The following is a 12,721-nucleotide window of genomic DNA, read 5'->3' on the forward strand; positions in this document are numbered from 1 at the left end:
AATACAACTGTATAAAGTAACTAATGAAGTAACTTTTCAAAGTTACTTGGGCAACACTGGTCAGCATCCTCTCAACTGCCAACCAATTTGCTTTTTCAGACGTGGGTCGATATTTGTTGTAGAAATACAAACTACATAGTGATTTGTTTTTTCCTTTTACTTGAACTGAAAAATATCAGCAGTTCACCTATTGAACAAAAATATATCTGCTGTTATTTTTGCAGACATCTTTGGGGTCATATCTGTGGTTTGTTATTTGCTACCAAGCCAAAAAAAAAAACATAAATCTGAGTGATGATGGTCTGTAGTTTTCTGGTGCGGTAAATCTGTGCAGTTGTTTTGTACCAGAGAGTGTGGCTCCACTGTGTGTGCTGCCGGGCGTGGTGGCGTCAAGCTCATCTGGCAACAGCTCTCCCAAGGAGGAGGAGGCTTTGCTGGGTTCACCGAGGCCTGATGTCTCTTCCCCTTCACTCTCAGCTGAAATGGCAAACTTTGGTAGCAGGCCTGGGCGCAGACCCTGATTCGTGCCCTCTGTGTCTGTGGAGTGGGACAGCGAGGACCTGATTGAAAAAGAGAATTGAAAGTCACGATTCTGATGGTTTGATGGCTCTAAAGCCGGGCGCTGATTCGACGTGCCCGTGTTCAACGCAAAGCAGAAATGTAATTCAGAAGAAACACAGGGCACACATTACGGCGCGCCTCTATCCATGCAGGATGTGCACACTGTGCACAGTGCTGCACAGGTTTCCTCATCTGCAGCTGATGCAGAGCTCTGTTCTGAGAAAGACATAAAAAAATTCTACTGTGTGCAAAAAGATTACAGAGAACACACAAAAAAAACTACACCCTGCATGACGGACATTATTATTGGTTGTCTGTGAATAATATCAAAATCAGACATGCAACCATCTGTAGCCTAACTGTGGAGGCACCACTCGAGTTTTTTTTCTTTTTTCTTTCTTTCTTTCTCTTTCTTTTTTTCCCCAGTTATAGAGGGTTTTCATGTGACGTATCAGTCACGTCATTTTGTGTCCCGTGGCCATTCTGGATTACTACGCGGTGGCCGCTGTGATACGCTACATGCATTTGGCGAACAATTGCAGAAGCTTCAACGTCGGTGTGAAGAAGCCTCACGGCACCGTGGCACTGAGAGAGATCCGCCGCTATCAGAAATCCACTGCTCCCAGAATTTTATTTTATTCGGCAATAAATTTATATAACAATACATAAAAATACTGCCGAGGATAACACAAGAACGCTTCCAATACGGATGCTTATTTACATTGTGGTCCTCCAGCACCGAGCTGCTGATCCGCAAGCTGCCCTTCCAGCGCCTGGTGAGAGAAATCGCTCAGGATTTCAAGATGACCTCCGCTTTCAGAGCTCCGCTGCGATGCTCTGCAGGAGGCCGGCGAGGCTGAGCTGGTCGGCAGCTTCCTTGTTCACAATATCGCAGTGTGACACTGTCGGCCAGTTCGTTAAATTAACACTAAACTCACTATCTGGTATAAGATATGGATCCACTGAACCAACTGCTACACATCTATCACGATAAATAGCTTTATCTCGAGGATTTAAAGCCTCCTAAAAACCGTACATTCTCTTCATTTTTCTATCACGCGTCAGCCTCCTTGTAATCCAGAATGGCGACGGCACCTGTCCTGGAGCAAATCGGTCACGTGATTGAAAACCCTCTATATGTACACAATGCCCTTGTGTACTTTATGTTAATAAACGGTTTAGTAGTCTTTACACAAACTTGTGTAGGAGACACCCTGTGCAATATTTACACTTCTGCAAGTGCAAATGAGTGTACTGGGCAACATGCTGTACAACCCAGTACTGTAATACGCAATTCAACCAGGCACTGAAGCACTTTGCATGTAGCACTTGTCACTTTAATACAGTACTTCTGCACCTCAATCACCCATCATCATAAAGCTCCACTTGTCGGCTGCTTATTAACGATCAACTGTTGCTACTTTGAATTTGTAAATATTTGTATGTATATTCGGTTTTAACTGTTTTCTGTCATGATTGATTTGTTTTGGTATGTTGTGTGTTCTTAGTCTATGTTACTGGAACTACGGATGGTAACTAGCATATTTACATGTAATTATGTTCATTAATATGCATTGTCCCATTTCAAATAAACGTGACTTCAATAAACACAGAAATACATTTATTAAGCACAGAATACATTTTGCTTGATGCCAAAATTAAGTATCTATCTCATGTGCACAAATTAAACTATGAAAACATATGTCCTGTGCACACAATACAGACAGAACACTTTTTTTGTCATCTCTACGGCAGTCCCAGCACTCTATGCGCACTTTGAAAGTCAGATCCTTTAAAGGAATGCATTTTGTTTGCTTTTTCTAAACACTGTTTCAGCTGCGCCCTGCGACAGACTGGCGTGCCGTCCAGGGTGTACCCCGCCTCACGCCCTATGACTGCCGGGACAGGCTCCAGCACTCCCCACCCAACCCTTAAGCCCCTTTTCACACTGGGGCTGCTCCCAGTTGTTTTCCTGTGGTGTCATGACGACGCAGGAATATCTGCGTCAGTTGCGCGCAGCAGGGGGCAGAGAGGAGGTGAGAACGCAGCCTGCAGATTCTCTGCACAGAGAAGTCAGAGTGCACAGTTTGGCTGCAGACAGACTGTGCACTCTGACTTCTCTTCTACTTCATATTTGTTCTTGTGCAGAGCTGCAGGGCTGCGCTCTGAGTTCTATAGTTTATCTTTTCCTCCTTTGACCGCAACATGCGCGTGCGAAGAACCGTCCGTAATAAGCAAATGTGGAGATGTCTGGAGTTCTACTTGGTGTTATGTCCTGTCTCAGGACTTTTGTCCTCTTTTGTCCTTTTTTTAACTGTGATGTGAGAGTTTGAGCAGAGAACAAGGAACTAATGCCTGCAGCCAGACTTTTTTTTTTAATTGTTCACATGTGCGCCCGTGAACAAACCGTCCGTGAGTGGACTAGAGATGTCCGGACTTTTATCTGGATATTTCTGGCAATCATTCTGTAAGGAGGACTTTTATGGATTTTATTTAAACACATTTGTGAGAGAAGAAGCTGCTGCCTCACAGTGCCTCTCTTCATCAGACAGCTCCACACAGAGAGGAGCTGAGCTGCAATCAGCATTTTTTTTTCTGTGGTCTTTTTTTTTTCAGCATGTAGTTTTTACTGCATTAATAAGTACACGGGATAAAAACAATCCTGCGTGATTTATACTGCGGGAACAATGGAACACAGCAGGAATCATAACTTGGCTTTGAGTCATGCCAGGTAACACCTCTTAGCCCCGAGTTACGCCTCTTTGCCCCCACTTGTGCTGGAACCACTTTCTTTCTGCGTTGAGCACAGGACGCCAAAAAATTAAACAGGTTTAATTTTTCGGCGCCCGACTTGCGTCCTCCTTTGCGCCTCTCGCACTGTTGTGGCACCGAGCTGCATCGTCTCAGCACTGAGTAGCTTCCACGCGGCGTCGTCATAATGACACACTGGAGCACCCCCGGTGTGAAAGGGGCTTTAACGGGATTAAGCGGGCATAGAAAATGTGCAATATCTGTATCCATGTGCAATATTTTCCCATCCAGTATCATTCCACAGTCGGTTACTCTTTGTCCACATTTATTTTAGCTGTACATATATTTAAATAATTTATTTTGTTAAATTTCATTATCTTTTATTTGGCTAACAATTACTCGCACCTTGGAAAAGCACCTTTGGAGTTGCACTCAAATCTTGTTGCAATGTAAATTACAATGACAATAAAGGCGATTCTGATTCTGAATGGATGGATATTTCAGCTGCTGTAATTTGATGTTTTGACCAGACATCATGCATCTGCTCCTCAGACAAAAGCCCTTGGAATTTGGGTGGACTTTGGCCACAGGGGAGTTTGTCACTGTGTTTTCTGTATCACTGCTCCCATTTTTCACAGGTGTGTGTGTGTGTGTGTGTGTGTGTGTGTGTGTGTGTGTGTGTGTGTGTGTGTGTGTGTGTGTGTGTGTGTCTCTCTCTCTTTCTCCTTGTAACAATCTATGTAACACCACGTAGTGGCTGTTACATTGTAATATGTGGAGTACAGCACCGGCCACATCGCATAAGTTCTGAAGATGCTAAAAATGCTGCTTTGTGGTCTCATCTCACCAAAATGTACACTTGTAACACCGCTGCTTTACACATATTACAACAGGACTTGTGGTTCTGCATGACTGCAGCAAAGCACACATTTGCATGGTGTCACTGTGTGGTGAGTGGCTTGTTTAAATATACTGAAAACTGGAGGAAAGAGTAAGATTAAAAATAAATAAATAAAAGATTATTAAAGCTGTAAATATTAATGTTTGTAGCTAACAACGGGCCGAACACACAAAACAAAGATTAAATTTATTTTACTTCTCTGTGCCACAAAAAAAAAATATATATATGATCTCTAAATCTAACATGCAGGTTCAGTCAACTGAATATTGAATCTCTACTACATACACTGTACTGCAGTGTATCAAGTTTATGTGCAATTCTTTAATTAGACTCGTGATAATTGTGTTTCCATCTTACATTTCAGCATAGTCTGGAGTCCAGCTGAGTGAGTCCACAGTTGGTGGGCTCTCACTCTTCTCCATCTCTCCTTTCTCCTCCAGGTGCCCACGGGACAGATCCAGGCTGCTGTAAACCTAAAACACACACAGGCACCATGTACAAAATTCACTTACACATGCTTTGCGAGTGTACATGCAGCCTCGGCTTCGCATTTCAGGGCAGTGGGGGACCTGAAACACGATGCTAAAGGGGTGAGTGCAGTGTCTGAAATAACACAGGCTTCATCACGGAGTTTCTGTGCAGTGAAGCAAAGCTTCAGTGCATTGGTGAGACCCCCCCCGCAGCTTTCTGAGACACGCTGTAATGCTTTGTTTTGATGTGAGAGCATACTGCAATGCAGCACCACAATGACTCCCAGCTCACATGAATGTGTTTGGATTCTGCATCTGCACCCCCCCCCCCACCGCAAAAAAGGGGCATATCTGATTCACAAGCGGAAAATATATGCAAAGCTGAAATTTATATTTAATACAGTTGGGGTACAAGGAGAGAGGGGCACAGCAGGTTTGCTAGATTTACATTTCCATATGAAACACCACTTGCACATTGTTTCATTCCCACGGGAACATAATCAGGACAGACTCGGACATCAATTCATTTACATGACTAACATCACCAGGCAGCAATGATAATAACGCACCTGTGAGAGGAGATTAAAGACGCACCTTAGAGAATCTGTGCGAACAAGAGGAAAACTGCCGCAGCTCTACATTGAAGTCTTCATCGTTTGTATCCTCTCCCTCTGTCTCCAGGTGATGGTACCTCTCAGAGCGAGCTGGGAATGATGGCAAGCTTATGTTTCATTTTTTAAAATTAAACTAATTTTAATTCAGCTATCACTTATTATTAGAGGTACGGCCCCAATATTTTAATTGAAAATATTTTTTCAAGCATTAATATATTTGTTAATCTTTCCTCTAGATTTTTTTTTTTTTTAAACTGGGTAGGAAAACTCACTGTCAAAGTAGCTGGTATCATCCTCAGACTCCAGCTGAGGAATAAACTCAGCCTTCTGTCTCAGCAGTCCATTCCAGTCCAGGTTGTGGAAAAAACGATGCTGCTTCACTTCAGCAGCCCCACCTGAAGATTCACATAAAAAGGGGAACGAATTATTTGAGAATATATGCATGAATACATGATGAGAAAAAGACTATATATCTATCAAGGTTCACTTAGGCACAAGAGGTGAAGAAATGCATACGTTGTTTTCCCCCGAGGCTGCAGGCCAAACTGCCATCATGGCCATAAATTATGCAGAACAGTTTTCTTCCTGTGACCTTCTGTGGAATGGAGTAAACCTGTAAACACTCTACCAAGAGGTGATGCAGCTATGTGCATCCCTCTGATAGATGTTGTCGCAGGTCACTACCACTTTCACAGTCCACAAATTTACTCAAATCAAAGTGTATGATCATGCACAGGGTCGGATTTATGGACTGGTGTGGGAATAACTGTGGCTGAAAAAAAGGAAGAGGCGAGAAGGCCACAACATAAAACACAATCTGCCAATCTGGATCTGGATCACCTCCAACATTCAGTGGAGTCTTCCATGTCCTAATATGTATCTGTGGTGAACATTTGGTGAGAATCCGTGCAGCAGTTTTGATGTAATGCTGCTAACAGACAGACAAATGAATAATAAATAAACAGTGATGATTTTATTATGTCCTTGGCGGACGTAACTAGTCTGCTGTAGGCTGACCTCAATTTCTTCCCCAGTGACTCAGAATAATGAGCAGTGCCGAGATGTGCGCTCATGAATTTATGGCAGTTTGGCGCGCCTGTCTACTTCAAACAGAGTTGCATGCTGTGCTACCTGTGCCCATCCTTTCCAGAGGATTCTGTCGGAGCAGCAACGAGATGAGCTCCTGAGAGTCGGCAGGCGGCGCGTCCTCTCCCTCAGGCCAGTTGATTTCATCTGAAAACATGTGATACATGCAGTCACAAATACAACAAGATAAAGTGAAGTTCAATAAATCATCCCGATGACTGCAACACTCCAGATGGTGGGCGGAGCTCTGCAGGGTGACCATGATGGTTGCAGGTAGATTGTGGTGGAGTTGGTGATTATCACAAGTTTGTTGGGGAAGCTAATCACAATCTAACGTGACGTATGTGAACAGGGAATTTGAAAAGCTACTTGCAATGGTTGAAGGAAGTCTACATTTTTTCTTGGATTACTGGCCAATAGGCCGCTAACTCCTATATTGTGGCGCGGCGTCCGTTGTAGTTGCCGGTGTCATCGCCATTGTCTGTTTATTGCAATATCTCAAAAACTGCCTAATAACTTTTCTTCTAATTTGGCAAGGTCATAAAATGGGGAATTGACATTGTTCCTGTCTAAAATCATATTTGTAGATTTGTTCGTTTGGAAATTAAATGGAAATACCAATAAAGGCCTTTTTGTCTTGGGCTTTAATTAAGCCGGTAACCCACAGGGCCCTTGGCACTCTAGTTTTTTTTTTTAACTTGTTCAGTTTGGGTGGGCTGCTCTCTGGAACATCCTGAGAATTCTTGGGATCCTCAAGAAGTTGCTGGACATCTCAGCTAGCCTCGAGACAGATACTGCGAGTGCTGTATGGAGTGAGACAAAAATCTCTGGATGTTTCCCTGTGAGAACTGGTGTTCCTCAGGAATGTGTTCTGGCTTCGACATTGTTCAATGTCTGCATAGCTTGGTTGCTGGGTAGGGTTGTGTGTAGGGTTTCTCTACCTTAGATGCGATGAAAGGTTTTGAAACCTTGACTTGGTGGACATTGCTGGGATCTTTGCAGAATCGAGAGATACCCTGATTGCAGTGCTTGAGAAGTTGAGTGAGGAATCGGGTGTTTGGGTTTGCAACAGTCCTGGATCAAGACTAAGAGCTAGACATTAAATGACTTCAAGAATTCTGTCATCGAAAGTCTATCGCTATGTGATGAAAGTCTCAACTTGCAGATGCATTCACTTATCTTGGCAGTGACATTTATGCTTCTGGGTCCTCAACCTTTGAGACAGAGAAACCTGGGAAGAGCTCATTGAGTGATGAGGTCTCTGGACAGAGGTGTTTGGCAATGCTGATTCCTCTGTAGTAGAATTAAGGTCCAAGTCCTTAAGGTCTTGGTGCTTCCTGTCTTACTGTATAGTTATGCGATTTGGACGCTGACCAGTGACCGACAGTGACAATTGGATATCTTTGGTCGATCGCTTTGGGGGATCCTTGGGTACCACTGGAATGACCTGGTGTCAAACGAGCAGTTACATCAGGAGACTGAGATGAAGAGTATCACTTGCACTGTAAGGGAACATCAGCTATGACATTTTGGCCATGTGGCACATTTCTCTGGGTATGATCCAGCACATAGGGGTATTAAGTGTTGAGGACCCCAGTGGCTGGAAAAGGCCGAGGGGACGTCCGGGTTCATTCTGCTAAGGCAGATAGATGGTTACTTTAATGTGGGATGAATCAGTTGTCTATCTCGGTGTTTGCCATCTAGGAGCCAAGGCGTTTCCATAGTGTGTTGATCCGGTGCATCCAGAAAGTATTCACAACGCTTCACTATTTCCACATTTTGTTAATTTGGAAAAACTTCAAAAAAAGCTTTCTTCATGTTGTCATTATGGGGTGTGGAAGTGAAGCACTGTGAATACTTTCCAATGCACTGTGTGGTATAATCGCATACTCCAAGATAAAAAGATCTCCAAGATCTCCACATTAGCATCTGGAGCTGGTTGATAAGTAAATAACATCTATAATGTCTTTACTGTGAGGGTGAAATATTACCCAGTGACTCGAAAGAAATACCACAGGTATTTGAGGATTGAGGTGACACTGACCACTGATGACCTGCCCAAACAGTTCTTCTGGTGTGTCTCCAAAAAAGGGTACACAGCCCACGAGGAACTCGTACAGGATGATGCCCATAGCCCACCAATCCACCGGCTTTCCGTAGCCTTGCCGAAGAATGACCTCTGGAGCAATATACTCTGGGGTTCCACAAACCTGTGCAGGAAACAAACACAGTCGGTTCTCGACATAAAGGGTTTCCTATTTTGGAAAAATCAAAGTGTTTTTGAGTTAAATAAGATTTACCTGCTTATCAGAGAATTCTCTGGCATCTTTCTCTATATGTCCCTCGTACAGATTAGTAGTCATATTCATCAGCCCCACTTTGGATAGGCCAAAATCTGTCAGTTTAATGTGGCCCATGGAGGTGATGAGCAAACTGTCACAGTGAACGATGTGTTGGATAAAAGAGGATCAGAGGAGGCAAAGGAAAGAAGAAAAAAACCTTTGAGATTAGCTGTTAACACAATTAACTGAGGCAGATGGTGAGAGAGAATTTTTTAATTTCTTTGGCAAATGTTACTGAACATGCAGGAATTAGGCATCATTCCTCTGTCACTGAGACAGTTTCCTTCTGCATGTGTTTGTTGATTTCTTAACAGGACGACTGAAAAACAAGTGTCTCAAATTCATAAAATGTGGTGAAACAGTTGGAAGAGAAACCATTAAATTACAAGTTGTCATTTAAAGCTTTTACAAATAATTCCATCAATTTCTGTAATTTTTCCAAGCTGTTTTGAAGAGACATGCATCTTGGTGTATGTAAACTGATAACACAATGAAAATCTATCATTGTGAAGACAAATTATAATCAATCTATCTCTATTATTTTTCAGAAACTTTACACAGACATTGACATTTGATGTGACTTAGGTTTTGAGTAAAAGTGTATGAAACATTCATTCACATATATATATATATATATATATATATATATATATATATATATAGCGCATCCAGAAAGTATTCACAGCACTTCACTTTTTCCACATTTTCTTATGTTACATTATTATAGTTATGTTAAATAATTTTTTCCCCTCAAAATTCTACTCACAACACCCCATGATGACTACACCCAGATCTGACATGCACTGTCAACTGTATGTAGACAGGTGTGTGTCTTTCCAAATCATGTCCAATCAACTGAATTTACCCCAGGTGGACGTCAATTAAGCTGTAGAAACATCTCAAGGATGATCAGTGGAAACAGGATGCACCTGAGCTCAATTTTGAGCTTCATGGCAAAGGCTGTGAATATTTATGTACATATGATTTCTTAGATTTTTATTTTCTATAAATTTGCAAAAAACAAAAAAACTCATTCAAATTGTCATTATGGGGTACTGTGTGTAGAATTTTGTGAAAATAAAAAAAGAATTTCATCCATTTTGGAATAAGGCTGTAACAAAACAACACATTCTGTGGTTGTCCATTCATTCCAACATAGCCCCGGATTAGGTCATTTTTGCCATCGGACAAATTATTTCAATATGTCACTAATCAATTTAGTCAAATCCACCACAGGGTGACTACACCTTAAAATATGAAATTCAAAAACTGTACAATCCCAGTTAAATCATTGGTGTTTTATTATGTTTCAATAGTAGAGGATGCAAACCAAATAAATTGGTTAATGACATAGTGAGGTCCCATTTAGTGCAGCACCTGATGTCTTCCTTTGGGAAGCAACATGTCTAAAATGAGTGTTGCAAAGATTTTGAAACATTTTTGGATAGTGTTCTGAGATAGGTATGAATAATTTGCAGTAACATTTTGGCACAGTCCCCAGCCACACATTCTATCCATTCTTTATTTTCAGTTTTACTTCTTTTGTTGTTTATTTTGTTTCATATTTGCCCATGTAGTGAAGAGTGTGTTTCTCCCTGTAGTTGCTCGGTTAATCTGTCTGCAGAGCTCAATGATGAGCACATGACATGTCCAGTGTTCACAATGCAGAAGAACTATGCCATTCAACCCTCGCTATTCATAATTTTTTATAATATGTTGACCATCTATGAATCATCCAGCAGGTGACAGACACATATATGCAATATTACAACAGGCAAATCAAAGTTTTGCCTGTTGGCCCTGCACTCTGGAACGATCGACCTGCATCTATAAGGCAGTCCGACATGGTGAAGACTTTAAATCAAGATTGAAGACCCACTTTTTCAGACTGTCTTATTATTAATTTATGTTTTTATGTTTGCTTTATAATTTCTTTTATTTCTATGTTTTTACATTTTTGCTGTGCCCTTTTTGATTTTAATTCATTTTGTGCTGCTATGAATTGTGTGTTGTGTGAATCGCCTTGAGGTGACCGTCGTGAGATGGCGCTATATAAATTAATAAAACTGAAATTGAATTGTTGTTCATTTGATCAAACAATCTGGGGCAACAGGGTTTGTCCTCATGATGTGAGCTTTTAATTTGGCGAGTTACAAAATGATAGCATTAAGAGATGCTCCAATTATACAGAAAACTATACCACATTATTTGCCAGATCATTAAGATTCCAAAAAGTTATAGTGTGGACAATCTATGACTGAATGTTATGGAGCTATGGGGTAAAAACAGCAAGAATGGTGACAAAGGTCAGTTTCAGTTTGTACAGGGGTCAAAAGTTAAAGTTACTCCAATTTTGGTAAAAAACAAACAAAAAATGATGCAAATTATTGGTTGAGTTAACAGGGTTTTATAAAGAAATAGTTTGGACCATGTATCATGCTTAGTTGTCACATTACAGGGTAACATATGTCACATGTCATAGAATCCAATGGATGTTGACCTTGTTTGACCTTTACTATGGAGACCAAACATTCAACACTGTCAAAACTACTCCATTTATTAATCCGATTAGCTCAACCAATAAATTGCACCACTTTTTACCAAAATTGGAACAAATTTAACTTTTCACACCTGTACAAAATGAAACTGACCTTTGTCACCATTTTTGCTGTTTTTACCCCATAACTCCTGAACATCCAGTCACAGATAGTTCAAACTATACCTTTTTGGAATCTTTATGATCAGACAAATACTGTGGTATAGTTTTCAATTTGATTGGAACATTTTAAAATTTTGGCCTATTCTTCAATGAACCCCTAGCTGGCTGCCTATTGAAAATTCAAGTGGCCAGTCTTTTTTTTTTTTTTCTTCTTCAAAAGAGTAATGTCGAAGGTGTATTTGTGCCAAATTTGATGCTTGTATCACCATTTGAAGGATTGTTTCAGTTTTCTGCTGCACAAACTCACTCAGCCACTTCTCTGTATTTTTGCTGTCCAAGCGCTAAACTGTTACCAGTACAAGGAACAGCATGTATTTTTGGGGGGGAACTTAATTTCATAAACTTGATTCACTGTTTGTGAATAGAAGCTAATATCCTGTGTGGTAAATTTAGGATAAAGAGGCAAACCATGAAAATTCACCATAAATAAATAAATAAATAACTTTAAACAGTAATGTTATTCCAGCAGTCTTTCAGTAAGGTTTTTGTATTTTAATAATTATCAAGTTATATACCAACAGGCTCTTAGACATCATAAACTTATTTACAAATCCATTTTCTGAGGGGTTTTTTTTTACCCTCAAAATTTACAGTCACTTAACTGCAATTTATGCTGTAAAACTATCAAAATAATGAGGATCCTATAATTTAATTCTAATAAGAATTTACAAAGCAGTCCCAGAGGTAGTCTGCTAAATTAGTGGAATCTCACTTGTCTGGTTTGAGGTCTCTGTGGACGATGCCATAGTTGTGGAGATACTCCAGAGCCAGAACTGTTTCTGCAAAGTACATCCTGGCCATATCTACAGGGAGTGGCCCCATGTTCTTCAAAAGGGTGGCGCAGTCTCCCCCTGCAACAATCGACAGAGTCATGCTGCAGATGTTAAGAATATATCTTTGAGCTGGTGAGCACACCAGACTGACTGACTGTACTGCATATTGAAAACCCAGTTCCTCACCTTCCACATACTCCATGACCATGCACAGGTGTCGTCGTGTCTCAAAGGAGCAGTACATGGACACTACAAAAGGGTTCTCAGCAAAGGTGAGGATGTCTCTCTCCACAAAGGCCTGCTGGATCTGGTTTCTCAACATCAGGTTCTGCTTGTTGATCTTTTTCATGGCAAACCGCTGCTTTGTTTCCTTGTGTCGAACCAGATAAACAGCTCTGTGGAGTAAACAGTTAAACCTCTGATGGTTCATTCTGATATTCTTATGAGATTTATTTTTGTTGTTATAATGCACCCTCAATCAATACAGACGGAATAATCTGGTTC

At 41.0% G+C, this 12,721-nt stretch overlaps 1 protein-coding gene across 8 annotated transcripts in view; it reads right to left on the reverse strand.

Moving 5' to 3' along the window:
- The window catches only part of mast4 (microtubule associated serine/threonine kinase family member 4), a 191,759-nt gene that overhangs the window by 14,608 nt on the left and 164,430 nt on the right, over window positions 1-12,721 (reverse strand). For all 8 annotated transcript variants that reach the window (XM_034192490.1, XM_034192492.1, XM_034192494.1 and 5 more), the window contains 9 exons: window positions 12,404-12,612; window positions 12,157-12,295; window positions 8,684-8,816; window positions 8,428-8,593; window positions 6,429-6,530; window positions 5,570-5,692; window positions 5,278-5,387; window positions 4,571-4,686; window positions 346-560 (listed from right to left, as the gene is read on the reverse strand). In XM_034192490.1, the coding sequence (XP_034048381.1) occupies window positions 346-560; window positions 4,571-4,686; window positions 5,278-5,387; window positions 5,570-5,692; window positions 6,429-6,530; window positions 8,428-8,593; window positions 8,684-8,816; window positions 12,157-12,295; window positions 12,404-12,612 (1,313 nt within the window). The remainder of the gene's footprint in view (window positions 1-345; window positions 561-4,570; window positions 4,687-5,277; window positions 5,388-5,569; window positions 5,693-6,428; window positions 6,531-8,427; window positions 8,594-8,683; window positions 8,817-12,156; window positions 12,296-12,403; window positions 12,613-12,721) is intronic.

The sequence above is a fragment of the Thalassophryne amazonica genome, chromosome 17, assembly GCF_902500255.1.
Source record: "Thalassophryne amazonica chromosome 17, fThaAma1.1, whole genome shotgun sequence".
Classification (NCBI taxonomy): Eukaryota; Metazoa; Chordata; class Actinopteri; order Batrachoidiformes; family Batrachoididae; genus Thalassophryne; species Thalassophryne amazonica.